The sequence below is a fragment of the Lagopus muta genome, chromosome 14 (assembly GCF_023343835.1).
Source record: "Lagopus muta isolate bLagMut1 chromosome 14, bLagMut1 primary, whole genome shotgun sequence".
Lineage (NCBI taxonomy): Eukaryota > Metazoa > Chordata > Aves > Galliformes > Phasianidae > Lagopus > Lagopus muta.
In genome coordinates this window covers 800,091-828,074 of record NC_064446.1, presented here as the reverse complement: position 1 = coordinate 828,074, position 27,984 = coordinate 800,091, and the positions used below count along the sequence as shown (strand labels likewise).

At 50.4% G+C, this 27,984-nt stretch overlaps 1 protein-coding gene across 2 annotated transcripts; it reads left to right on the top strand.

Moving 5' to 3' along the window:
- The first annotated feature begins 9 nt into the window (after nucleotides 1–9).
- UBE2D2 (ubiquitin conjugating enzyme E2 D2) lies at nucleotides 10–27,855 on the top strand. Of its 2 annotated transcripts, XM_048960309.1 has the most exons (7): nucleotides 10–140; nucleotides 7,816–7,879; nucleotides 11,826–11,857; nucleotides 11,944–12,021; nucleotides 12,102–12,207; nucleotides 23,615–23,708; nucleotides 26,988–27,855. In XM_048960309.1, the coding sequence occupies exons 1-7, from the start codon at nucleotides 117–119 to the stop codon at nucleotides 27,031–27,033; spliced, it is 444 nt and encodes a 147-aa protein (XP_048816266.1). In that variant the 5' UTR covers nucleotides 10–116; the 3' UTR covers nucleotides 27,034–27,855. The 2 variants fall into 2 exon arrangements, with proteins under 2 accessions (XP_048816266.1, XP_048816267.1); XM_048960310.1 differs by lacking the exons at nucleotides 10–140; nucleotides 11,826–11,857.
- The last annotated feature ends 129 nt before the right edge of the window (nucleotides 27,856–27,984 follow it).

The window sequence follows — 27,984 nt, the reverse complement described above, 5'->3', positions numbered from 1 at the left end:
TCCCCTTTTCCTCCCCCCGCGCCGCCACCTCCGCACTCCTCCTCCTCCCCTCCCCCGTGGAAAGTAGTTCCCCGCGGCCGCCCCCTCCCCGCGCCCCTCCTCGCACCGCGCACACAATGGCGCTGAAGAGAATCCACAAGGTAAGGCCGAGCCCCGCGGCCCGCACTGACGCCGGGCTCGCCGCCGTGACCGAGCCGGACCGCGGGGCGCCGGCCGGGCGACGGGGCGAGGCCCGGGGGCAGGGCGCGGGAGGACGGCCCGGCCTCGCGGCCTTCCGCCGCACCGGGAGGCGCTGCCCCGCGTTACCCCCCCCCTCCCCGCCGCCGCGACGTGGCCCCGGGGAACTCCGGGGGCCGCCAGGGGGCGCGGGGCCGCCGGCGGGGAACGGAGCGGGGCGGAGGAGGCCCGGCGCTGCGGAGGCCGACGCGGTGCGGGCGGTTCTCAGCCAGGGATTCGCGGCCCGCACCGGGGTTGGCTTGTGGCCGGTGGCGGCCCGGCTGGGCACGGCGTCCGCGGGCCCGCTGGGCTCCTCGCCGCGCCCCGGGCGCGCCACGCTCTGCGGCGCCGGACGAGGGCCGCGTTTGGGCGTGTTTGCCGCGGCCGGAGCTGGGCTGCGGTTCGAGCCGCTCGGAGCTGAGGAGAGCGGCGCGCTGTGTGCACCCAGCGGCGGGCCGGCCGTTCCGCTGTAATTTTAGTTACTGGAACTTGCGCGGTAACCGGTTACGTAAGGGAGCGGCGTTCCAGTTCAGTATCGGTCCGATCCGACGCTTTCGGTCACTTAACGTGGCGATACTCAACACGACATGGTAGATGATCGAGGCCGCTTCCCCTGCGGCTCCCCGGTTGTTCTGGAAGCCTCTGATGCCGGGGCTGGAAGGGGAGCGTTGGTCTGGGACAGCGCCGGGATTGCCTGGACAGAGCTGTGAGCACAGGGCAGCTGACAGTGCGAGGTGATGTGCCTGCCTTGGGGCCACCGGCAGATCAGCAGAGTTCCTTCCTTGAAACAGCGCTTGCTTTGCTTGCTGTTCATGCTTCAGGAGGAGAAATGGAGCGTGCTGTCCCTTGGTGAGCATGGGTGGGCTGTTTGTGTTGCTCCTCGGAGGTTGAAGAACCTGAGGCAGGATGGGCTGTGTAAGTGGTGCACAGAGCTCAGCAAAGTGCTGAGCAGTGCAGTGGACATGGTGCTGCAAGCAAAAAGCTTTGGTCAGGGCTGTGATGCGATGCTCAGCTGCTCATCTGGGTACTCTGAGAGTTAGCTGGAGTCGGGCTGCAGGTGGAGGAGTGCTGTTGTGCCTCGCTCAGCTGCCTACCAGTGTCTGCTCTCACCTGGGCTGTGCTGAGCTCTGTGGGATGCCCATCTTACCTGTGTTGCCCTGTCTGTAGGAGCTGCAGCAGTCTTGGCCCTGTCCTGATCAGTGGCTCCAGCCTCTGCTGTTGCACCTGGTGACAGGAACAAAAGGCTGTGGAGTGTGGATTAAGTGGAAGTAACCCCAGCAGGCTTGTGTACAAAGAAGCAATGGAGAGGAAAGCTGGTGTTCAGGCATTTTTTTGGAGGATGCATCAGTCTCGATGCGCCAGTGTATGTGTCTGCATCTTGCCCTTGGTGTTTATGCCTGGTGCTTTGGATTTTATTCCCTACCACAGACCATGCATGAGGCTTTCTGCAGAGTTCTTGGACAACACAGGGATGAGAACTTCAGGAACGAGCAGCAAACCCCAGGAGTGAACAAACCTCTGATGCCCTGGAGCTGCTGTTGCACGAAGCGGTGTCTGGCACACCGAGCCCCTCTGGGCTGGAAGTGGGGCAGAGCCCAAAGCTGCCTGCCATCTGACTAGAAGTCTTGCTGTCAGCGTGGAGGTGCTGCCAGCTGTGGGGCTGATGGGCTGTCCAGGCCTGGAGCTGCTGTGCCAGCTCTGCAGCTGTTCTCAGAGCAGATGCTGCCGGGGGGATCACACACAGAGGAGCTGCTCTCAAGTTGCTGCTTGTGGTGTTCCTGTAGTGCTCTTAATTCTCCCAAGGTTCTCCACTGGCACTCGGATTTCATGAGGAAGGAGCTCCAGGTTTTAGAAGTGTTTAGTTCTGGGCAAACTGGGATGCGTGCCGTCATGGTGGCCGAAGTAGCCGTGAAGTGTGGGAGTAGCAGTTTACTATAACTCATATATTTGATCATCACCAATGTCTCAGAAGAAATGCCATGTGAGGACATACAGGGCTAGGGAAGGGGTAATGCTGAAGGACTGTAACAGATGGTGCTTGTTTCAGGACTTCAGCCTTATCCCTACCCTTGTAACAGAGCAAGCAAGGCCCTGCTTGGAGTGGGAGAGCAAGGGGAAGGTGAACTTTGTCCTCTGTGGGCTCCCTGTGGTGGGCCCTGCAGTGAGGGAGCAGGGAACGAGGAGCTGTGCTGGGGATGCTGCCTTAGCGCTCATCTGTGGGCCTCTGCTGTAAAGCGCACAGCTCTGTTGGGTGTCTGTAGCGATGCTGCTGCTGGGCTGCTGGCTGCCTTGTGTTGGGGTTACTGGGCAACTGAGCAGCGCCAAGCGATCCGTGTGCTCCCTGCCTCTGGACTGTTCTGTCTGTGCTGTAGTTCGGCCTCACAGCAGCTCGTGGGAGCAGCTCAGTGCTTCCTGCCCAGCTCGGCTCCCGCCTGGTGCCTGGGCTCTGCAGCGCTCAGTCCCTGCACCCAGAGGAAGTTAGGTGCTGCCTTGGTGTTCTTGCTGTTCAGGCTTTGAAAGAAGATGAAAGGTGACTGATGCTTACATCAGAGCTCGTTGTAGCGCGTACCCTGGCAGGCTCTGTGTTTCATTAAGCTTGGCTTTTCTTATGCTGCCTTCTCATGTGCAAGTGTTGTCAAGAAGGCCAGTGGATCTAAGCCATTCCGTGCCCCAGAAGGGCAGATTCTGTGAAAGGAGAAGGATTCAAATCCTTCTGAAGATCAAAATGTTTCTGTTGTTCGGAAGAAGCGGCCTTAGAATGGGAGCTATTTTGGAGTTGCAGAGTCTTGTAGACCAAAGGTGCCTTTGGAACCCACAGTTGGATGCTGGAGCCTCTGTGAGTGCTGCCTTGACAAACGGAGCCAGAGCTGTGTTGCTTCACAGCCTGCCCTGTGTGCTGGCTTCTGTGTCAGGTAAGTGCAGGAGCTGTGCTGTGGGGCAGGCTGGGGGGCCTTGCTGCCCCTTCCACACGTGTGGACCTGTGCAGGTTGCTGGCAGGCAGTGCTATTGGTCATTGGCTCTGTTATGTATTGCTTGGCAATAATCTATTTAAAGCTGCCAGGAAATGGTGGTTGAATGGCTCCAAGTTCCTTTTTGGTGAGTTAAATCACAGTTTTATGACACGGTCCTAGGCTGCCTGTCACTGAGGGATTTGGGGGCTTCAAGCAAAGATTCTTGCCGAAGACAGATTAAAAGCTTATTTTGCTGTCAGGTTGCTGCTGCTGTAAGTGAAAATAAGGCTTACAATCAAGCTAATGATGTGGTCTCTGAGTCAATTAGAGCTTCTGAAAGCAGCTCAAACTGGAGTGAGGAGGAGGGACCACGGCTTTGCGTAATCTTTGACTGGAGTCCTGTCTGAGGCGTTGGAGTGTGTTTGAGGAGCTGCCCTAGGACAGCAGCCTCCTCTCGCCTGGCTGGCTGCTTGGTGCTGCTTGTTGTGCCGCAGTCAGGACAGAATCCTTAAAGCAGCCTTGTCTGCTGGCCAGGGCCGCCCTGCCACACAGCAGATGGGCAGCATGGGGCTCGTTGTCTGGGGAAGTGAACTCGCACATCTATGACAAATGCCTCTGGAGTTTACAAATAAACGAGTTAAAGCTTGGAACGTGCGCAAGGTGAAGCTTGAAGCTGGAACTTGGAGCGCTCCTGTTTGTGAGAACTTCTTGCGCTGTCGTGGAGTCCCCGATTCAGCTCCAAATGCCGTTGGGAAGCGGCACGGTGGGGGCAGGGCGGCAGGTGGTGGCTCTGAGCAGGGCTGCAGGCTCACCCTGTGCCCCTCCTCGCTGCTCTGCTTGGCCTTGGCGCAGTGAGGCACTCTGTGTCACACACTGCATCTCTTCTGAAACGCTTTCCTGGAGCGCCGTGTGGGGCTGTGCTTTCTGTGGGGAACTCGAGCACCAGCAGGGCTGTTTCTTGTGCAAGACTTGTAGCTTTACTGGAATGCCCACTTCCCAGATGCAGTTTTGTACGACTTGCTCTTTGGGCAAGGTACTTGAACTGTGCTTTGCATCATGCCTTCAGTTCCTTACTTTTGCTGAGCGGTAATTAAAACTTTTAAGTTAGGCCTGAGTGATGGTACGATCCTCAGCAGTGGGCTTGGCGCCGTGGAGGAGAGAGCAGCCCTGCAGCTCCCTGTCCCACTGTGCTTGGGGGCAGGCTCCTAGGAGCCAAAAACCTCCAGCACAGCCTTCTGCACCAGAAACTCAACTGATAGCCAGCTGCAGCTTCCTCCAGGTGCTGGTTTGATAGCAGTGCTGTCATGACCTGGTCAGTGAGCACAGAGGGAGAAAGGGCAGGTTGGGGCCTGATAGCTGGCGACGTCAGCTTTGTAGGTGACACCAAACTGCAGTGGAAGCTTCTGTGTATGAGAAGTTAGTTTCGTATAAGCACCTGGGTAATTAGCTCAGATTTAAGACAGTGTTTCTTCTGTCCCTCAGTAACATCTGGAAACCAAGTGTTGGGTAGGCTGGGGTGCTCTGCCTTGTGAACTGCACCAACAGCTTCTAAAAGGCAAGGTAACCTTCTGGATACCCTGCTTCGTTTGTGCGCGGTCTGGTGTAGCTGCATGTAACTATCATTCCTGTTTTTAAACTTGGCCCTACAAGTCTGATAAGTGACTGGTAGAGGTCTGGGTAGTACGTGGGCAGCTTGAAGAGAAAGCTATGTTAAGCGTGGTATCCGTGCCCTGCTAGGAGGCCCTGTGCTGTGTTAATGCAGCAGTGGTGTGGATGGTAGAGTGCAGGCTCAGCAAGCTGTGTGGTGCAGCTGACATGCTGGAGGGAGGGGGTGGGTGACACCCAGGGAACCGGGCAGGCTGGGGAGGTGGCCTCGTGTGACCCTCTTGAAGATGATCTGGGCCAAATGCAGGGTGCTGCTCCCCATCCCAGACTGAGTGCCGATGGCCTGAGCAGCCCTGTGGGGAGGGCTGGTGGGTGGAGAGCAGTGAGCTGGCCGTGTGCTAGCGGCCCAGAAGGCAGCTGTGTCCTGGGCTGCAGCAGGGTGAAGGAGGGGGCTGTCCCCTTTTGTGAGGACCAGCACAGCATTCAGCTCCGGGGCCCAGCACGGGGGAGATGTGGAGCTGTTGGAGTGAGCTTGGGAGACGCCACCAGGGTGCTTGTGGAGCCGGAGCGCCTCTCATCTGTATCAGGAAGTGTGGTGATGGCTCTCAGTTAAGAGAGAGGGGAGCTTAGCTCAGGTGTGAGGAGGAAGTTTCAAACCCTGGCACTGCTGCCCAGGGCTGAGGTGCCCCAGGCTGTGGATGGGCCCCAGGCAGCCTGAGCTGTTGGGGGCACTGAGCCTGTGGCAGGGGTGAGGATAGGGTGCTGTTAGGGCCCTCCCAACCCCACCGTTCTGCAGTTGGCCCTTGCAGTGTTGAGGCTGTAGGGGTAGTGCCATGTGCAGCTAGTGCTTGTGCTCCAGAGGTGTCCTGTGGAGGTCCAGCTTTTCTGTTGTTATTTTGGCTGCCCTACAGCAGCTGTGGGGCTTTGCTTTGCAGGAGCTTAATTTAGAAGTTGTTTCAAAACTTCTGTAAGTGCAAGGAGTCTGTGCATAATTTACACGGGCCTTTCAGTCAGCGATGCTGCAACTTGTGAGTTTGTAAAGCAGAGCCTGAAATGCTCCCTGCGGGGAGTGCTGCACAGTGACCCCCGTGGTGTGACCCAGTCACCTCTGCAGTGAGGTACTGTGCACACATACAAAAGCTGAAGTATCCCTTCTGCCTGGGGCTCCACATTGAAGAGAAGGAAGCAGTGCCCTGATGAGAAGGGGTGCTGCTGCTGACTGAGCTTTGCTGCATCGCTGCTGTGAGCCCTGCCTGCAGCGGGGCCACGTGGGGTGCTGGGGAGGTGCTGCTGCGGGGCAGCTCTGCCAGCTGCACCTTTGGTTTCCCAGCTGTGGTGGAAGAGATGTGTGCTGGGCTCTGAAACCTAGGCAGTGGTAGCTTGTGGTCTAACATGACACAGGTGTGCTCTTGCAGTGGTATTCCTCCCCAGGGTGGCCTTGCTGCGTTGTAGGTGTGCACAGCGGGGGAGGTTAGCAGCTGATACAGAGGAGAGGCTTAGGTGTTTTTTTGCTAATGGATGCATTTAGAATTCTGAGTACTGTAGCATTAAATTGCCTTCTCCAGGAGATCAGGGTCAATAGCATTCGGAAGTTACTGTGGTTCACGCAGTTATTACAGGCTGTTGGAAAAGTGAGGTATGCTCCTGAATTTTTATTTATACTTTTAAGTTCTTATGTCTGTACTTACTGTGTGTGTGTGTGTGTGTGTGTGTGTGTGTGTGTGTGTGTGTGTGTATAGAGAGAGAGCTGCTGCCCTCTGTGTGAGGGACACGTGCCTGTCAGCTGAGCAGGAAGGCACGGTGCTGGCTGCACAGCCTCTGCTGGGCTTGCTGGGGCTGGAGCAGAACTCAGGGCACTGCTCTGAGGGGTGCTGTGTTTCTGAGGCCGCCTCTCTGTGAATGCTGTCGCAGTACACACTGCTGCAGGATGAAGCAGAGTTCTGCAGCTCGGGTTGGAGCTTGGTGTATGTAATGTTCTGGGCTGAGAACAGGTGTGCAGTGGGTGGTGTAAAGTGTGATGATGGGGAGAGAGTGCTTTATGGAGCTCTTTGCTGGCTCATGTTTCAGTCAGGGAGGAAGAAGGGAATCCTCGCAGGGCTAAAATTGGCTGCTCTGAACCTACTTGCAACTGTGAAGGGCTTCCCTCTTGTTTAATGGAGAGGCTTGGAGGTGCTGCCCACCTTCAGGTGTGCTGTAGCCGCTCGGCAGGCGCTGCACGCTCAGTGTCTGTTTCAGCCCCAGTCCACAAGGGGCTGGGCTCAGTGTCTGAGCCTGGCACGACACAAATGGCTGGGTTTTGGGGTCTTATTCCATTTGAGTGTGTTGTTCAGTGCCCGCTTCCTGAGCGGCCTGCAGGTGTGAGCAGTGGGTGGCTGTGGGCCCTGAGCCCAGCCGAAGGCCTGCTCCGAGCTGGAGGTTGGGGTGGTTTGGTTCACGTCATGCGGCTGTGCTTTGGAACTTGTCAGAGGATTGCTTGGCTGATACAGCTGCTTCAGAAGCGTGGCGTTGTGTCTGTGCACTCGAGCTGGTTACCAGAGCCTTGGGTTTTGTTGTACAACCACCTGTAGCCTGATGTAACAGCAGGGTGAGCAAAGTTCTGCAGTGAGTGAAAGTGCTTAGGAGCTGCTGTGGGGCAGGGAGGGGGAGGGCTGGCAGCGGGTTGTTGGCTTGGAGCTGCTCTGGCTCCATGGTTCCATACATGAGAAATCTGGGGTGCAGTCCAGGTTCTGAGCTTTATTCTCAGCGAAGGTGAAATTAAGCTGATAGACCTTGTGAGAGTTGTGTGAGTGGAGTGTCAGGAAACCCAGTAGGGGTAACTGAGTGTGCACCAAATATGTGGCATTGATTTCGGGAGTGACTTGGTGTCCTGGGGTGTTGGCTTGGTGGTGGTACATCCCTGTGCTCTCACCTCACTGATGCATGCTCCCACAAAGAGCAGGACTAATAATGGCCCGAGTGCCACCAGCAGCTTTTGTAACAGTAATAATGTGTGTGGTGTTGAAATTAAATGAAACAACTGTTCCTGTTTTTTTTGTTTTCCTAGGAATTGAATGATCTGGCACGTGATCCTCCAGCACAGTGTTCAGCAGGGCCTGTTGGTGATGACAGTAAGTATGGCAGTGTGCACGTGTGGACTGTTTTCCTTCTAAAACAGGGCACTTGGTTCCTCCATGAGGAGAACTTGTACTGGAGACTGTTCCCCACACCAGCCTGACACTTGTACCTGTGATCTGTGCCCGTTTCATGGGGAGCTCTGTTTCCTCCCCCAGTGCTCTGGCATTCTCGTATCAACACGTGCAGTCAGCACACACTGAGCTGCAGTCCAACCCTGGCCCAACCAGTGTGCAGTCTTCTACAGCTGACAAAACTTGTTTGGTACCTAAATTATGTATAGTGTGCTCACGTGGTCCTGTGGAAGTAAAGCAGTCTGCTCCAATGCTGGGTGGTGGTACATCAAGGTCACAGTTAACTATATTTTACACAGGACTTAAAGCAACAACTGCATTTCCTAAAGAGGTAATGCAGTCTTTGAGGGTAGCAAGGTAAAATGTGAATGGAAGGAACACTAATTAGTGAATTGAAGCTTGAATTATCAAGTATTTTTTGGTTTTTAAGTTACAGGAACATTTGAAAAAGCTGTTTGCTTTCAGTTGGTTTGTGCTGTTGCTCTATAGGGTATGCCAGCGTAAGGACTGAAGAACAAGTTGAGACCTTCAGGCAGGGCTTAACTCAATCTGCTGCTCCTTCAGGACTTCTGAGTATGCAAAATCTGAACGTGCAGGTCTTGCTGTGGTGACAGCTTTGTCACTGGATTTGTATGTGAGTGCTTAGCTACGAGATGAAGTGCAGGCAGAGGATCCTTCAATTGCAAGGTACTGGTGTGCTTAAATCCTCTCTGGGCAGTTGGCTCTGCCAGGTCCCTGAAGGGAGCAGCTTGCTGGGAAGGAACAGCTGGGCTGCCTTGTTGGCCCAGGCACCAGCTGCTCTGAGTTCTCCTGGTACGGAGACCTGGGCATCTTTCTCTGCTCCTTTTGAAGCTCAGAGAGCCGTGTGGAAGGAGGCTGTTATTGCTCAGAGCCTTCCTCTGCAGTTCTTTTCTTTGTGCTAAGATCTCCTGTTACCTTGCTTGTGTGTTTTCTCCTAGAACAGGGCAAGATGCACTGCATGATTTAATAGGCTTCACATAGATCTTTCTTATTGTAGTTCTGGATCGTGGTGCCCAGGCTGCTGGACCACCTGTGAGTAACAGAGCTTAATTGTTGGCCCCTACTGCAGCCATTGGTGTTGGGTTGTGGGTTTTTTTATTGAGAGAGGCCTTTGCTTTTAAACTGAACCTTTCACAAGTTGCTCAGGCCTTCTAACATCAACATTTCTCACTTCTTGGTAAAGTGCAATTTCTTTTTGTATCAGCAGAGAGGCTGCATAAGAGCAGTTCAGCTGTTGCAGGGGTGCATCCAGCTGTGCAGCAGCATCCCTGACAAGGCAGCTGCTCAGCCTGGCATCCAAGCTTGTAGGAGCAAGGAGTGTTGAGAAGGGAGGCTTCCATCTGTGCTGAGAGCTCATAGGCTTGGGGGTTCTTCTTACAAGAGTGATTCTGATTAGTTGTAGCAGTTAACCTCTTTTGAGCTATTGGCAAGTTCTGCAGTGCATAGAAACATGAATTCGTGAGTCTTAGACTAGGTTAAAAAGAGCACTTTGAAGAATGAAGAGACTGATTATTTCTCTTTTTGTGGAGGCATTACTGTTTAGCAGTGCCTTCAGGCAAGTGGAAGCTGTACCTGGTTTGAGGGCTTTTAGCAGTACTTGTAGGCATTCTGCCACTTTCCTGCTTTAGGAATGGTATTTCTAAGGAGTTTGCAGGTGTGTGGGAGGGCATTCAGTAAGGTGCAGAGCCAGTCTGAGGATTTTCTGGTGCCATAATGATCTGCTTTATTGTTTCAGAAGCGTGTCACGGCCAGTCAGGGTGCTGGAGGAGGTGGTAACGTGAGCTGAGCAGTGGTTGAGGGCGGCTTCAAAGCTTTCTTGATTTGGCAGTAATACCCAGGTCTTTGTGTCACCTTGCTGGTGGATCCTTGAAAATCATGCACTGTTGAGAGCTCACCCTCTGGTGTGTAACTGAACAGCAGGGGCAGCAGTGGAAGGTGCTGTTCTCACAGTGCTGGCTGTGCTTGAGGCCTGCCTGCTTGCCTTGTCACAATGTTTCTCAGGGTTCAGAACATGCTGTGCTTTCAGAGTGGTGTCTTCCTCGTCCAGCTGATGTAAACTGTCTCCTGGTGTCAGCAGCTCATCCCAGTGTTACATTAACTCTGGAATGGGAAAAGCTGCTTCTGCTTAGTCAACTGCAGGGACTGGATACGTTTTCTCTCTGGATAAGGTGGTTTTGTCATCCTCCACTTGGCTCCATTCTCTGTTTGGGAAATAGGGTTGGGGTTACATTACCAGATTGTAGTATAACTCTGATTTCTCCTGGTTGAAGGCTGTGATGAGGTGTCACAGTTGATCTTCCTAGCATGCAGAGGTGTTCAAGTTAACATCCAGTATTTTTATATATTCAGCACAGCTGGAGTCAGCCTTAACCAGCATCCACTGATGCATGTGAGAATCTCAGTGTTCTGTAGTGATGCACTCCTCACTGTCTTTTTGCCACCTCTTTGTCCTCTTGTTCCAGCCTTCCCCCCTCCAGCTGCCAGCAGTGGACTTGCTCTGGAGCTGCCTGAACCTTTTAAAACGGGTGAACGTCGCATTTGGAAGCGAGGCATTGTCTTCATTTCCTGAGCCTAGCTGAATGTCCTTTTCCCTTGCTGGCTGCAGTCAGCAGCTGTAACGCCCTTTGTTACAGAAGCTGCTGCTTGAACCAGCTGCTTTTCTACTCAGTCTTGGCAGGGCTGTCTCTACTCTCGTTTTTCCATTCTTTCTGAGCTCACACTCGCTTGTAGTGCCTGTACAGCTGTGACTGAAAGCAACTCAGAGTAGGCACACAGTGTTACTGTGTCACAGCCACCTTTGGGCCGGGGTGGAAGCTGAGGGCACTGGTTGCACGTGAAGTGCGCAGCTGCAGATGGCTTCAACTTCTGTGCCTTAAAGACTTGGCTCCTACAGCTGGGCCAGCTTGTGTTCTGCTCCCTGCTTCTAAAGGTGAGGTGCAGCCAACATCCTGGCAGAGGAAAATTCCCATAATACCTGACAAATAACTCGTTAAACTAGTGTGCTGTGAACTTGGGGTGTTAGGAGAAAGCAGGAGCCCTGACGTACATATGGGGGAGCTTTATTGCAGACTGACAGCACTGATTATTTTCCTTCTGTCCTGCAGCATACAGACGTTCTTCACAAGCCTTCTGTATTACCAGATTAAGATGTTCTCTTGGACAGATGCACATGAGTGAGACTGACTTTTTTTCTGTTTAACCTAAAGCATTCTGGCACACTGGTCTCAAGTGTATAGCAGACTCATTCTGAGGTTCTTCTGTGACTTGTGTTACTTTCTGTGCTTTAATGGAATTTTCGTGCTTCTGTGGAGGCTGAAGGTAGATGCTGGGTCAGGACGCTGCTGGCTGTAGGTGAGCTCCTTACCTGTGGAATGCACACGGCTCAGGTTTACCCTTTGTTCAGTGAAGGAGCCACGCAGAGGAGATCCTGTTGAGGAAAGGGATGAACTTCCTCTGTGCCTTTGCTGTAACTTGCTCTGAAAGGGCAGTGCAGCTGTTGGAAAGTGGGCTTGATTCAGGTAATGGTAGACTTTCATTGGGAATTACCTGACTGAATGCTCAAACTTGTTGGGTCCGAAACAGTGAGTGAACGCTGTGTTTCTGTTGTGCTGGGGTTTCTTTCAGGGTGCAGCACAGGTATCTACCACAGCAGTTTCTGAAACGTGGACCGAATGTGCAGGAATACAGAGTGCATCTCCCTGTCCCTGTTCAGCTTTTTGGCTGGTGTCCTCGCAGTTTCTCAGGAGGTTTTGTTTTTAAAATAGACTCTTCTGTACTGCTTTCTTGTGGCGTTAAGTATTCATTACTTGAGCTTCTCCAAACCGAAGTAAATCTCTTTCTTTTTCAGTGTTCCATTGGCAAGCTACAATAATGGGACCAGTAAGTATGAGAGAATGGATGTTCATAGTTTCTATGACCAGTCTTCTTGTAAAAACTGAACTGCAACGTTTCCTTTTCCTTAACAGAACGACAGTCCCTATCAAGGTGGAGTATTTTTCTTGACAATTCACTTCCCAACAGATTATCCCTTCAAACCACCTAAGGTGAGTGTCCTGTGCAGTAGCTTACCGTGTGCTATAATGTACATTTGTGAGCCTACACTGAAATTTTCCTTCTTCTGCAGGTTGCATTTACAACAAGAATCTATCATCCAAATATTAACAGTAATGGCAGCATTTGTCTTGATATTCTACGATCACAATGGTCCCCAGCACTAACTATTTCAAAAGGTACCTCCAATGCTCACTTAATTTTACTCTGCTGTAATTACTCATCTAGGTTTAGAATGTAAAACAAAATAATACTGCATTCTCAGTGTTAACTGCTTCTGTGATCACAGCTTCAGTCTTGTGGCCCAGCGTGTAGTTTGTAACCTGTTCTTCACAAGCCCTGGATCATCCAATTCCTTCAGCCATAGGGAGAAGGAATTTTAGTGCAGTTTTGCTCGTGGATCCATTAAGTCTGACTGAATCGAGTACTGAGTCATGGCAGTTTTGTGCAGGAAGCTCTGCTTTAGGACAGACATTTGAGCTTGAAAACACGTGTATGACAAAAGAAGGCTCCAGTGTTGAAATTGTACACGAAGTAAAACGTAAGGAAACAGCAGCGGCCTTTTAAAAAAGGCTGACAAAAACATGCAGTTCTTCTCCACCACTTGTCATGCCCTCACACACCCTTTAGTTCTAGCAGATGACTCCTTGCTTATCTTAACTGTTTCCCTTCTACTGAGCTCATAATTCTGGTACCCTCTGTTAGCTGAGGATGTAGCATTTGTGAAGAAGAGGTGGAAGGACAGCAGCACATCTTGTCTGTGATGGCAGTGAGTCTGCTGTTGTGCAGGGCTGAAGGTCCTCACTGTAACTGGAAAGCTGAAGGAATAGTGCCAGTAAAAGCCAGATGAGTGTGTGCTTGTTGTAGCTTTCTTTATGAATGCTTTCAGTAGAGCCCTAGCTACTGTTAGAAGTGCTAAGGTAGTCCTAAACATACAGCATTTAATCACAATGTAATGGCTAGAATTCTACAGCTGCAGAGCACGTAGCGTGGCATGATGTGTTATTTTCACTTGTCTTGGGGATTCTGAAGTTAGCATACATCCTGTGGGATGATAAATAGCATGTAAACACTGGAATGTATGCTGGGATCGTGACAGAAGTAGGCTGAGAAGTTAAGAGGCTAGCTGAGAGCATCAGCAGACTTACTATTAATGGCTGTCAGAGAGCTTTAATCACAAAATATACCTTGACTTAATTTAGGGACCAAATCCAGTTGCAGTATGCTTTTCCAGCTCCTTCCTTCCTCTGCCTTCAACTCCTTTTTCTGATCCTCTTCAAACTGCATCCTCCTGGCGTAGTTAGACTAAGCTGTGGGACCAGCGAGGCCATTCTGTCACTCTGAAGCATGCTTCCTGAGATCAGGTGCACATGTATTACTGACCAGTTGTCTCTGTTGTGCTTTCATATGAACTCTCTGCAGACTCTCCTGTGTGTAGCACAGAATGCATGCAGATCTAACCAGGGGGGAGTCTTAGCGGGGTCACTTGGTGTTAATTCATGAAGGCAGCAAAAGAAATGCTGGTGGGTGTCAGGAATAGGAGGTGCTTTCTGTAAGAAGGTAGACCAAATTACCCATGGGCAGGAGTTGGAAGGGGCATTCCTGTCTCCATCAAGTACAGATGAATTCTACGAAGGCAGTGTCAACCTGCTAGGGTGGAAATCTTGTTTTCAGTGAGGCTGCAGTTGTGTTGTTACAGACTTCAGGGCTGTCAGCTCCCTGACTTCCTGGTTAGCCTTACTGAGGAGCAAATGTGTTGCTAATAGGAGAAGCTGCTGGGTTAGGTAACTCCTGTGAATAACAGGGCCTCAGCTTTATGCTGAGTAATGAATGCCTTGCGTCCCGTCAGAAGCAGCACCGTGGGTCTGGGGGAAGGTGTGCTTTCTCTACTGATCCAGAAATTGAGAAAGACTAGAAACAGTTCTTCCATTTAACAGCTTCATTTGCAGCTTCTTTCTGAGGCATCTGGAAGATGATGTTCCAGCAGCTCGCACAGAGGAGACGTTATGTTACCATGTCTGGATTTCTCGGTGGTGCTGCTTTTTGCCCTTCCCTGCGAGGGGGAAGTTGAAGTGGTGTGCAGTGACTGCTTATAGCATGTTTGTGGTGGGAATACTGAGGGAAATCATGACAGTGCTAATTAATTAGGAAAACATAAATGGTAAAGGTGGGGGTTGGGGCTTCTCTTGCTCAGGAGATGCAGGCTGCTCCAAAGGGCAGTCCAGTGTATCTGAATTGGGAACCTGCCTGTGCCCTCCTTGCAGGGTGAGATAGCTAATGACTGAGCTTGGGGCTGTTCAGAACCTCGATTTCAGGCTGCTAAGCGACCAAGGAAGTTTCTCTGCCCCTGTAAGTAACTTGGAGTGATTGTGACTATGGCGGTGGAGGTGACTAGCATCCATGTTTGCTTTCTTTCCTAACATTTACCACTTCTTCAGAATGGATTTTGGAGAGCAGGGGAGAACAGCACTGACCTTCTGAGGTGGCAGTACGAATAACTCTGTTAGTAATTCTGAAGTAGGTATTGGTTGAAGAGTACATATGGTCAAATGAATAGTCTCTAGATCTAATTGTAAACACACCTTGGTGGTTACCTTGATTCCAAAGCTTAAGCAGAGTGCATAAACCTAGAAGTGCTATCACTACCTTAATAAACAAGAATCTGTAATCTGTAGCAGGAGAATAAAGTGTCTTCACCCGCTTTTAATTGTTTTTAGGCATATTTGGGAGAACCCTACTTTATCTTGAGCTTGTAGTGTGCGAGTTGAGTGGTAAACTGAAGTATTTCTTCAGTAAAGATTGGGCAACTTGCTCTCTTTCTTTGTGTTTCTGTGTGTTCAACAGAGGAGCCATGGAGTTTACATTTGGTGTATTGAAGACCCTACCTAGTGAGTAACTTCAGCCTCACTCACTTAAAGAATTCAACTTAAATCATAGAGCCTTCTGGGCTGAAATGGACCTTTCAGATCACCTAGTTTCACCCTGCTGCCATAGGCAGGGTCACCTCCCTCTAGCCCAGGTTGCTCACAGCCCCATCCAGCCTGGCCTTGAATGCTTCCATGGTGGGGGCATCCACAGCCTCACTGGACAACCTGTTTCAATGTCTCACCACCCTCACAGTAAAGAATTTCTTCTTAATATCTAGTCTAAATCTAACCTGTTCCAGTTTAAAGCCGTTTCCCCTCATCCTGTCACTACCTGCCCTTATAAAAGTCCCTTCCCAACTTTCCTGTAGGCCCTCTTCAGGTACTGGAAGGCCACTATAAGGGTCCCACAGAGCCTTATCCAAATTGAAGAGTCCCAGCTCTCTCTTCCCCCTGTCCTTGTAGGGGAGGTGCTCCAGCCCTCTGTTTTGTGGCCCTCCTCTGGACTTGCTCAACAGCTCCCTGTCCTTGTGCTGGGGGCCCCAGACCTGGATGCAGCACTCCAGGTGGGGTCTCAGAAGGACAGACTAGAGGTGCAGAATCATTCCCTGGACCTGCAGGTCACACCTCTCTTGATGCAGCCTTCTGGCTGCAAGCGTGTTGCCAGCTCATGTTTAATCTTGCATCAGTTGGTACTCCCAAATCCTTCTCCCCAGGGCTGCTCTCAAGCCATTCTCTGCCCATCCTCTATCAGTGCTTGGCATTGCCCTGACCCACGTGCAGAACCTTACACTTATCCTCATTGAACTTCATGAGGCTGTTATGAGTCCACCTCTCCATCCTGTGCAGGTTCCTCTTGCAGCATCCCTTCCCTCTAGCATGTCAACTGCACTGCTCAGCTTGGAGTCATCTCCAGACTTGCTATTCATATTGCTTACGTGTTAAATAGCACTGGTCCCAGCAGCGGTCCCTGAGGAGCACCACTCATAACTGGTCCCTGCTTGGACATCAAGCTGTTGACACAATTCTCTGAGTGTGACCACTGAGGCCATTTCTTACACAGTGAGTGGTCCATCCATCAGATCCACTTTCTTCCAATTTGGTGACCAGGATGTCATGGAGGATGGTGTCAAACCATTGCACACGTCCAGCAGATGACATCAGTTTCTCATTTATCCCCTGATGCTGTAACTCCATCATAAAAGGCCACCAAGTTTGTCAGGTGTGACTTGCCCTTGATGAAGCCGTGCTGTTTACCACTGATCACCTCCTCTTTGTTTTCCATGCCCCCCAGTAGGATCTTAAGGGGATCTGCCCTGTGATCTTGCCAGGCACAGAGATGAGACTGAATGGTCTGTAGTTCCCTGGATCTTTTTCCCCTTCTTGACAGTGGGGGCTTTGTGTCCCCTTTTTCAGCCAGTGGGAACTTCACCAGACTGTGGTTACCTTTCAGATATGCTGGATAGCAGCTTGACACCTTCATCTGCCAGTTCCCAGAACCCAGGGATAGATCTCACCCGATCTGTGCACCTTTGTTAGGTGGTCTCAAACCTGATCTTCACTTCCAGTGGGCAGATCTTCCTTCTCCCAGTTCTTACCTTTACTTTCTGCCATTCGGGCAGCATGGCTGGAGCTGTTGCCCGTGAAGACTGAGGCGAAGAAGTCATTTTTAGACTCGCCTCAACCTTCTCCATATCCCTCATGACCAGCTCTCCAGTTTGCTCGTGGAGGAGGCCCACATCTGACCAGAGGTTCCCTTTGAGCTTTGGGAAGCTCCCCTCGATGGAATGCATGAGCACCAGTGCGGGTTGGCAGGAAGCTGTGGACTCTGTGTCCTTGGAGATGGCTGTAAGTCATCTGAACGTGGTCGTGGGCAGTTAGGTGCCTCTGGGGGAAACTCTGGAACTTCCAGACCCCAGATGCTTCTGAGGGTGAGCGAGATGGCTGTCTGAAACTCAAAGGTAGTGATTGTACAGGCAAATACTTTTTTCAGCAGTCAGTTGTGAGATTTCTTTTTTATTCTGTATTACTGAGAGGGTAGAACCTCAGCAGATTTCATGTCCACTTTCTGTATATGAGAACTTATTCAAAGTCAGTTTATCAAATTGCAAAATATATCAGCTATAATGATACTGAAGTTTAAAAAAAGAAAATCAAGAACATAAAGCTAAATCTGCACGGTATCATTTACAGTGCTGGTTGTCAGAGACTTTAGGACGTTAGAAACGCTTTCAGCAGTCAAGAACTTTGCGTTCAGCATCTCCCAAAATACACTCCTGAGCATTTTTGTACTGCGTGCTGAGGGACTGTGCCTGTGCTGCTCGCAGGGATGGTGGTTCAGCTTCTGCCTTGGTGTTCACAGTGGTCCTGATGCACTGTCAGCTCCACGTGCAGAGCGAAAAGCTGCTAAGTGAAGCTTTGTGAAACCACCTGGGCGTGCTGTGTGCGTCAGTCCTCAGCAGAAAGCCTCTGAGCCCTCACTGTGGAAGTCCTTCAGGTGTGCACCTTAACAGCAGCAAGTGGCCCCAAGTAGCACTGGACCTGGATGTGGAGGGTCTTAGCTGCCAGGCTGAGGGTTAGGAAAGGAGGAGCCTTAGCTGTCCTGGGGAGTGGGAGAGCTGGGTAAGGCCCTTGGAATGGAGCTGAGTTCCTGAGCAGTGATGTGTGCAAAGCTCAAATGCACGCTGAGGTTTTGTAGTCCCCAGAGTATCAGGCTAAGCTAAACCTGAGCTTTGTTACTTTGATGTTGAAAAGCATGCATCTGTGTACAAGCAAGATCAAAAAGCAAATTGCTGTCAGAGCTGGTAGCCTGTTCTCCAGAAGGATAACTAATCCCTTCCTAAAGGAAGAACTTAGTGGCACAGTATTTGTAATTTGCCTGGAGCAGAGCAGGGAAGGGTGGGCTCTGATATTGGCGTGGAGCACAACAGCTGGCACTGCCCCTCTTTGAATTCCTGCCCTGTGTCAGCACACAAGCATTTTGATTATATAGTGATCTTGAGCTGACTGTGACTTGAGCCAGGGCTGGTAGCTGAGTACATATCCTGCTGTCCTGACAACCTGGCACTGAAAGGAACTCTCATGGCTTTGTCAGTAGTGTAAAAGGAACTTCCTTGGTGCAGTCTTTGTTTGCCCTCTCCTTAGAAGTGGCACTTCTTTTGGATGGATCTTCAGAGATGACTGGCCTGGGCTGGTGAGGCCTTTTGCCCCTTATAGGAATTGACTCTAGAGGGGTAACTTCTCTTTAAGACACAGCTGCTCTATTCTCCTCATTCCACTGATGTACTTGAGTGCTCGCTTAACTCAGAAGTTTTAGGTCCTTGTGGAGGCAGAATGTCGGTGGGTGCCTTAGCTGTTCTGACCTGAGCTCCTTGGAACCCAGGGAAACGTTTTACTCCTGGATTGGTTGTAATTAGAGAGTAGTAATAGTGTTGAGCAGCAGTTGAGCCAGAACACCAGCTAAGGAGCTGCTTCAGGTACCTCTAGTGAGCTTGGAATTGGTGCTTGCTGTTTAATTTCTTCTCTGGTTCATCCGGAAATTCCATTGCTCCTCAGTTGCTTCTCATCCTGAATTGACCTATGGATGAATGGCTACTGAGCCAAGTTTTGTTTGGAATTCCAGTTAGATTCTAGCTGGAAGTCACTGACACGAGACCCACTCTGGCTTTCTTAACAAATACAGCATTTGAATTCGGTGCTTGGAAGATGATTTCTGCGCTGAGAAACCAGCGATGCTCTTCAGTTCTTCCTAATAATCTTGTGGAATCGGTGCCTTAGGGTCACAAATCAGGCTTCTACATCGATAGCATCTTTGTTTCTTAATCAGCTGGGACCACAGTCTCATATGCTGTGGTAGTGCAGGGCTGGTATTGGCCTTTTGTAGTGCTGGTATCTAGAGAAACTAGAAGTGTAGCTTCAGTGCTCCTAATGAGGCTTAAATAGAGGCTTTCAGTGGTAACCTTTCCTACAGCAGACCAGGACTAGGCTTGGTCTAATTGCCTGCACGTTTGTGTGGAGGAGTCATGCATGAGGCTGGTACACAGCTTCTGCTGCTCTTAAAACTGCTGTCAGCTGCAGCTGCATGCTCCAGGAATGCAGAGGTGTCAGAGCTGTATGATGCGCTTGATAATCATGCCTGCCACCAACAGAACTTCGTTGCCACAGCTCCTCTTGACTTCCTTTTCCTGCTGGAACTCTAGGGAAAGCTTCTGGATGTGGAGCTTACTCTCCCCAGTGGGCTCCGTGGGGGCCTGTGGTTTGTAAAGGTGTCTGTTCACTGCTGTATTCTGGGGTCTTGATGCATCTCTTAGAGTTGTGTGGGTCAATAGCAAGTTCCAGTAGGCTGTTTTATTGGGTTTAGTTGTTCTCCATGTTGCACTGGAAGGATCTGCACACAGCCTGCTTTGTGAATCCTGTCCTGAGCGATGACTGAGCTGATTGTGGCAGAAGTGCAGCCGTGGAGCTTACATATTGAACTTGCATCTACCTGCAGTTTGATCTGAGGTTTGGCAGAGTGAGGAGGATAGAAGAGCCTGCTGGGAAGGTGAGGTGAATCCTACAGCAGCAACCTGTGAAGTTTGTCAATAAGCTGCCCATGATTCTCTGCACGTTGGAGCTACCTCGAGGCAGGCTGCCCTTGAATTTTGGAGCATTCTGTGGTGTGAAGGGAAGTCTTGCGAGTAGACTTAGATCAGTGTAGTGTGATTCTGTGATCAGGGATGTGCACTGTTAGGCCTCAGCTGGCATCATAGAGCACATTGCTGAGCATCCTTAGCTGATAGCAAGTGTTAAGTGATCAGAATGCTTGAGAGTGCCTTATCAGCAGCTGGGGGGAGCTGAGCCCACTGCTTTTTTAGAGGCACCTTGTTAACAGTCTCCTCCTTGATTAGTTCTGTTCTCCTGATTCCTTACTTAAAGGTTGTGAAGTGCTTGCTCTCTGCTAGTTCATAGAAGAGAGGAGTCCTCTGAAGGACAGCATGTTCTCGTTGTCTGTGGGAGATAGATGGAGTTCACAGTTGAAGTATTGGAGTTAAACAGGCTGTGCGCTCAGGGAAGTAAAACAAAGCTGGAGGAAAACCAATTTTTGAATGAAAGGAGGCTTTAACAGTCTGCTTTGATTTGCTTGATGTTTTGCTACAGGCTGGACTGTTAAGAGTGAATAGATGAGAAAAAACTCAATGCTTGAACCATCTGAGTCAGTGGGAAGTTAAACTTGATCTGTTCTACTATTGCTGACAAATGCAAACCTCGATTCTGGAGCACGCACACCCCCACCATTAATGTCTCTCTCAGTGAGAGACTTGAGAAATGCAGTCAAACTGGTGCTCCACCAGCACTGCAGGAGCCCTGCCTGTTACCAGGCAGGACGAACGGACGTGGCATAGAGCAGTGTCACTGCATGCTTGTGTGGTTCAGCCTAATCTGCAGTAGTTCATCTGCTGTAGGAAGCACCACTCCAAAGTGCTGATAAGTGCACTCAACCTCTTGCTTCAGGCTGTGCCTCCACATTCTGCCCAGTGCTGTGCTCACAAGACTTGCTGCTCTGAACTTCCTTACTGCTGTACTCTGTTCCTGTTCTGCTGATACTGGCACTTGACGGTGAACATCAAGGCTCTGCTGTGAGATTCATTCCAGTAATACTCATTGCCCTGCAAAGCTGGTCTGCTCCTTTCTGCAGTGCTGGCTTAACTACTGTGTGAAAGAGCTCATAGAAATAACTGACTCCTAAAAATCTGCCAATTATTTGCTCTCTCCTCTTACATTTGGTTTTTTACACTTTATGCCAGGGTGTATTTCTTTCTTTCCAGGGGCTGTAATGGTGGTCTGTAGGCTGTCAATTTGGTTGGTCTCAAACCTGTGTGCTCAACACAGAACTGCTGAATTTATTTTGGACAGCTGGCAGCTTTCAGCAGCCTATCAAAATTAAACCACTTGAAATAAATTCCAGTTAAAACTGCTTTGCTTGCTGAAGCTGTACAGATAAAACTGAAAGATCTGAAGTTATAAGTCAGAGCAAGTAGTGGAGAATAGTTCTGATTAATGATTTAAAAAAAAAAAAACACAACTGAATGTCAGTGCAGCTTGAAATTGCATTGAGTCCAGTTTCTAGAACGTTGGAGAGATACTACAATAGAAGTGATCTGCTGCAAAACAAGATCTGGAGATTGTTTTTGAAGTTATTAGCATGCCAGAAGTCATTGCTGAAAGCACAGCTGGTGATGGGGTTCCAATAAAGCACAGCCTCTCCCAGCCAGGAGAACGTGGCAGTGCTCTGCTGTGGGGAGGGCAGCATCACTGGGGATGGAGCAGCACTCTGCCCTGCTGCCTGTGCTGGAAGGGGCTGCTGGCAGGTGTGCAGGGTGCTGTCAGTGGCTGGGGAAAGGGAGCAGGTGGGGCTGAACAGAGCCTTGCAGGTGGGTGCTGCTGCTTTGGGGCGAGCCGTCCTGTGCGAAGTCAGCCATGGTAACTAAGGACTGTGGTAAAATAAATCCGGCTGGGATCACAGAAGTGAAACGTTCCCATCTGGAAAAGGCTCTCAAGGATTGCTGATCCAACCCCTGCTCTGTGCAGTACCATCCAAATTTCAAACCCTCTGACTGACAGCCGTGTCCCAATGCTCCTTGACCTCCAGCAGTTTGGGGCCATGGCCCTTCAGTGCCTGTTCAGTGCTCCTTGGCTCGATTTCTTCCTTCTGTGTAAAGGAAGGAATGGATGTTAGCTTTTCTTACTCATCCTGTCGCCTGAGGAGACCTCAGTGTCTGTCTGTGGAGGCTGGAAATACGAAGACAAAGGCTACAGGAAGGGAGCTACAGAAACCTGCCGTGTTCAGGCTGTGCTGCTGGCTGCAGGTGTGTCTGAGGTGGCAGAGCAACCAAAGCTGGAACTGGTGGAAAGAGCTAAAGGTGATGAGCTGCTGTGTCTGTTACAGCCTTGCCAGCCCTCTCTTTCAGCCTTGGTAAGGGACAGCAGTTCAGGTCCAGTGGTTCCGATGTGCCTCTTAGCACACAGGTAAAATCATTAAGCTCTGAAGCCGTGTTCAGACAGGTCTGAATGGTTCAAGGGGTGATTGATTGTGCAGAATGCTCTCTAATTACGAGTGAGCAGTAGAAAGCCATGAGTACAGAGTGAAATTGGCAATAGTGGATTTAAAACTTAAATCCCAGTTGTTCCTTAAACTGGAGGTTTGCAGAACTGAACTGGTGCACGAGGTGGCTGGCAGTGAAGTCTGTGAGAACAGAAAGAATGTAAAATTAAAAGCTGTTTGTAGGTGCACTTCTGATGGTCAGCCTTTGTGCTGTTTAACGTTTACCAAGTGTAAAAGATGTTCTCTTTCCAAAGGTTGCTTTCTGTAGACACTTCACTGGATGCGTAGCGCAGGATTCACGGGTGGGTGGGGTGATTTCCACATTACTGAGCTCCTGCAGGTGAGGCTGACAGCAGTGGGGCAGAGCTGCTCTTGCAGTCTCAGTTCTTAGAACCACGTGTGCTGAAGGATGAGCTCTCTGCTTGGAGATGGGCAGCTCTTCTGAGGCAGTGGTGCTCTGCTGATCCAAAGCGGAAGAGGATGCTGGGGGAGGAGATTGCTCTTCATTTGAGAGCAGGAAGTATGTTCACTTAGATCAGGAGCAGAGCTTACTAGTGAACGTGTTCTGGAAGCTTTTGACTTGAAATGCCTACTGTGCCTGCGATGAGTCTACAGAAACATGCAGGAAAACTGACCTGGGTTCTCGTGCTCATCACTGAGCATCTCCTGAAGCTTTCACTTCTGTCCTGTTTAAAATCTTCTGGCCTGTTCTCCTCCTCTTCAGCTGTACCTCAGCAGCCTTTATTTTGTGATCTTTCTTATAAGCTCACTTCTTTTTTTAAAGTGAATTGTGGAATGCGTGCTGCTCTCTTCCTATTTGTAGCTGATGTATATCAGTGTACCAGCTCTGCCTCCTGTGCTCCAGGTCAGAGTAGCAACTGATGGAAGCTGTGACAGATCAGTGCCTTCAAACTTGTGGTTGCTGCCATCTCCAACGTGCTTGGGAGAGGCCTCGTGACGCCTCTGTCAGTGCTGTTGATGGAGGGGACACAAGGAGTGGCACTGTTTGTACTGCATTCAGCCAGTTCTGATCACAGGAGCGTTTGGCAGCCCTTAGAGGGCACGAGGCCCTTGACATGTTTCATGCATTGCCCCAAAGTGCCTTGCTTATAGCTTACACCTCTTCATCTCTCCTGCTTTGCTGTGAGCGTAGGAATGCACACATCTGTCTGTAGTCTTCTGGCTCCTTATAGGGACAAAGGTTGATGCTGTGCTAGGCAGCACCACGCAGGTGGGATGTGGGATATATACAGTACCTGTTTGTACTGCTGCTTTGTTCAGTGCTTTGTGTCTGCTGTGAAGGAAGAAGCTGAATTTCAGGTCTAATAGCAGGTATGCTTGTAAGAAGGCTTTCAAGCAGTGCACTTCTCCCTTAGGATTTGAAGGTTCTAGTGGGATATTCCTGTCCAGAGGATTCCCAGTGGTGGAGCTGAGATGGGAGAAACTTGTAGTCACACACAGTTGATCAGTTAAGAGCTTGTGTTCAAAATGGCTTGGCTGAAGGAGGTGGGATTGCTGCACGTGGGTTTAAGAGCTGCTGCTAATACTGCTGCCTGGGGGAAGCAGGCAGGCTGCCTGACTTCTGCAGGTGCCTTCAGCTGTGTTTAAACTAATGCAGTGTTTTTTCTCTCTCCCTAGTACTTTTGTCCATCTGTTCTCTGTTGTGTGATCCCAATCCAGATGATCCTTTAGTGCCTGAGATTGCACGGATCTACAAAACAGATAGAGAAAAGTGAGTATGGAAGCCAAAGGTGGAACGTAAACAGAGTTGATGCTTTAATAGTAAAAGGGAACTGGAAAAAAAACCAACCACGCTTCGTGGGGAGAAGTGTGAACTTTGATTTGTTCCTTCCTAACGCTGTGAATGTGGTGGGTTTGGGTTTTCATGGGTGGTGTAATACAGCTATTTTGACAGCTTTCCATTGCTGTAGGAAAAAGACACCTTTTCTGGTAGAAGTAAAGCAAGCAGAGACGTTCTTCTTTGAGTTTCTTACTGCATTTTCATTCTATACAGTATTTTTCAGTAGTGTGGTAGCTGTTAATTGCAGGTCTGCTTAATGTAAAGTGAGCAACAGAGAACAGAGTGCAAATCTGTTGCATATGATGCTAAGTTCAGGCTTCTAAAATCTCACCAGTTTCACTGTGTGCTTTAATCCTACATAGCCAGCAGAGGGAGAACAAGTTGCTTCGGTGGGAGGATGTTTCCATGCTAGCTGTTGGTGATGGAGTCAGGCAAGCAAAGAAACAACAAAGTACTATTTTCATCTTCATTTGACAACCCAAGGAAAGAACAAGTGGTGTAGAGAGAGGGGGGAGGACACAAGCTGCCTCTGAGGTGAACTGCAAACTGAAGAGAAGTCCACTACTGAGAAGGTTTCCATTGTTTTGTTTAAAAGCACCAGTTTAAACATAAAGCATAGAATGGTTTGGGTTGGAGGGGACCTTAAAGCCCATCCAGTTCCAACCCCCTTGCTTTGGGCTGGTTGCCCCCTGTCCGTGGCCTTGGGCCTCTCCAGCATAGGGCACCACAGCTTTTCCAGGCAGCCGATGCCACAACCGCCATCCCAATAAAGATTTTCTTCTCGCCGTGTAACCAAAGGCTCCCCTTCTTAGTTGCAAATTGTTCCCCCTCATCCTACTGTCAGATGATGTAAGAAGTCGATCTCCTCCTTATAAATAATCTCCCTTCAGGTACTTGGAAGGTCACAGTGAGGTCTCCCCAGAGCCTTTTCTTCTCTACACTGGAGAAGCCTCGGGCTTTCCTTGTCAGGAAGGTAGTGCTGCATTCTGAATGTTGTCTTGGCCTCCTCTGCTCCACCAGCCTCATCTGTCCTGTGCTGGAGGCCTGGATGCAGGACCCCAGGTGGGGCCTCACGAGGGCAGAGCAGAGGGGGGCAGTCCCCTTCCTCACCACCCTGGCTGTGTCCCTCTGTTGGTGCAGCTCAGGGTCCTGTTGTCTTTCTAGGCTATGAGCACCAGAACCGCAGAGTCTTTGTCTTCAGGGCTGCTCTCAGTGAGGCCTTCTACCAGTCTGTGTGCATATCAGGGATTGCCCTGACCCAGGTGAAGCACCTTGCTTTTGGCCTTGTTGAGCCTTGTTTGATTCATGTGTGCCCGCTTCTCTGCCTGTCCAGGTCCCTCTGGATGGCACCTCTTCCTTCTGTGGTGTCAGCTGCACTGCCCATCTTGGTCAAACTCACTGAGGGTGCACTTGATTCTGCTGTCTGTCATTCATAAAGACATTGAAGAGCACCAAGGTGGACCCCTGGGCTTGTGACCAGCCTCCCCCTCGTATGGAGCTGTTGACTGCAACCCTCTGGCTGACCAGCCAGTTCCTGACCCACTGATCAGCCCACCCTTCAAATGAATTTCTTTTCAGTTTAGATGTGGTGTGAGGCCACGGCGAAGGCCTTGCAGCAGCCCAGGTGCATGACAGCAGTTTACCTTCCTTTCTTCACCAGTGCCATGGCTCTATCAGAGAGGCCACCAGCTGGGTCAGGCACTCTGCCCTTGGTGAAGCCGTGCTGGCTGTCTCTGTTCATCTCCTCATCTCTCGTGCTTTCCAAGAAGATCTCCTCCATCGTTCCAGGCACGGATGCTGAGGATCACAGGCCTGTAGTTTCCTGGGTCTTCCTTTCTTGAAGGTTGGGAGCGATGCTTCCCTTCCTGCAGTCTCTGGGAGCCTCACCTGACAGCCACGACCACTCAAATGCGATGGAGAGCAGCTGGGCAGCCACATCAGCTGCTTCTCTCAGGACCCTGGGATGCATGTGGTGTGCTCCCACAGACATTCAGCTTCGTGAGGTGCTCAGGCTTGCTGTGCTCCCAGCAGTGGGAAGGGTTCTGCTCCCCCAACCCCTGCCTGGAGCTCAGGGATGTGGGAAGCCTGACTGCAGCAGAGGGCAAGGCAGGGGAACTCGCTGAGTGGTGCTGCCTTGTCTGCAGTTGCAGTTGTGATCGTGTGAGGTTTTTTTTACCCCCTTGTTCTCATCCAGCTCTGATCGCTGGTATTAATTCCTGAAGTTACAGAGTTGTGTCATGAGAGCAAGGAAGGAAAGTGATTCTCAAACTTCGGTGTTTGAGAAATAGGGAATTCTGTGCGTCTTGCTTTTAGTCAGAGCTGCGAGGTTTGCAGGGTGTGTGTCGAGTCTCAGCTAAGCATTCGATTGCTCTTTCCTATTCACTGTATGTAGGAGCTTTTTCCCCTTCAGAGTCAGCAACTTCTGTGCTCACATGTATCTGGACTTGGTTCTCAGTAGCCTCAAAGCAAGTGACAGTTGCTTTCCTTTGGTTTCTTGATTTTCTTAAGCTGAAGAACTTTATCTACAGACTAAATTGCAGCACAGAAACTTGGTTGGTGTAAATAAGTGGGAAACTTCCTGCCTTGTGATGCTTTTTCTGCAAACTCCAATTCTATAGTCAGAAACACCACCTTTATCAGTGCTGTAAGTCACAGCCGCCGCTTTGTTTCACGTGCTCAGCCCGAGCTTCCTCTGGATGTGATTCTGGCTGTAAAGGGGAGCAGAAGCTCCAGGTGGCTGGGAGGAAGGAGCAGAGCGTGCCTTCAGAGTAAGAGCTTGTCGTGGGCAAGGCTGTGTGTGCTGGTAGCCACGGGCACAAGGCTGGACGCAGTGGGAGCCTGGGAGGGGTTGGCACCACTGGGCTGAACTTGTGGGGTGCAGAGGGCTGGGAGGGAGGCGCTGATCTGCAGCTCTCCAGAACGGCCAGATTAAAGCCCTGCAGCTGGGAGAGGAGCAGGCGAAACCTTGCTGGAAATGCTCCTCACAGCTGCTCTGTTTGCGGCTCATGTCGCAAGGAGCCTCTGCTCCAGCAGGGCACGTCTGCTCTGCTCACTGAGTGCAGGGGGCTCCGTTTGCTCCCCTGCTGGCACCGTGCTGCCCTTTGCTCTTTTACTCGTGCAAAACGGCCGTGCTGCTGCAGGGCCTCGAGTTCGTGTGGTGTTGCTGAGCTGGGATGCTGTGCTAAGTGAATGCTCTTTTTGTACATGCAGGTACAACAGAATAGCTCGGGAATGGACTCAGAAGTATGCGATGTAATTAAAGAAATTATTGGATAACCTCTACAAATAAAGATAGGGGAACTCTGAAAGAGAAAGTCCTTTTGATTTCCATTTGACTGCTTTCTATGAGCCCACGCCTCATCTTCCCCTGTGCACATGTTTACCTGATACAGCAGTGCTGCGTGTTGTACATACTTGGAACAACAAAATAGAAATACTGTATTTCCCCGTACCAACATTGACTCCTAGCAGAGAAGTGTGTGTGTGAAAAGCTGGTTCTTCAGTCATAACTTTGTGAGCCTAAAAGCATTCCTTGTCCGTTTAAATTGGGTAAGAAAAGGTGGATGGGAGAGTTGGGGTGGAGGTGGCGTTTGTGGGGGCAGAGCTGTCGGCCCGTGAAGGATGGGAAGTGGAATCCTTTTACACTCATAACAGTTATGAAAGGCGAGGTGAAGAACTCGAAGCCGTTTCTGTATTGGTTTTGCTCTGAAGGACCTCCACCTTAGGTGAATGTGCTGGGCGATGCACTGAACGTGCCCACAGCCCTGCTGAGGGGCTGAGCCTCGCTGCTCGGCATGTAAACGGATCGGAGCTATTAGTGCATCAAGTGATGTTGATTCGTTTCCACTCTGTCCCCTCCTCCATGCTCTCTTTGGTTTGTACGTGGTTCCTCAGTTAATACATAGCTAATAGCTCTTATTTTTCTTAAGTTTTTTAACCGCTTAGGTCTTTCTGGATGTAAGGGTAAAAATCCATTTGACGGAAAACTTGTGTATATTTAAAATCCCAGCTGCTCCCCTGGAGCTTGTACGTTCGAGAATGATTAATCTGTGTAATAAACTGATTACTACAGTCATTACATATAACTCTGTGTGAATAGGCTTTTAATTATTAAGAGCAGTTTGTTACAGGCTGAAACTAACGACGGATCTCTAGAAGCCCCGCGTTCACCCGGGGTGGCGTTTGGAGGTGGTGGAGCAGTTTGGTT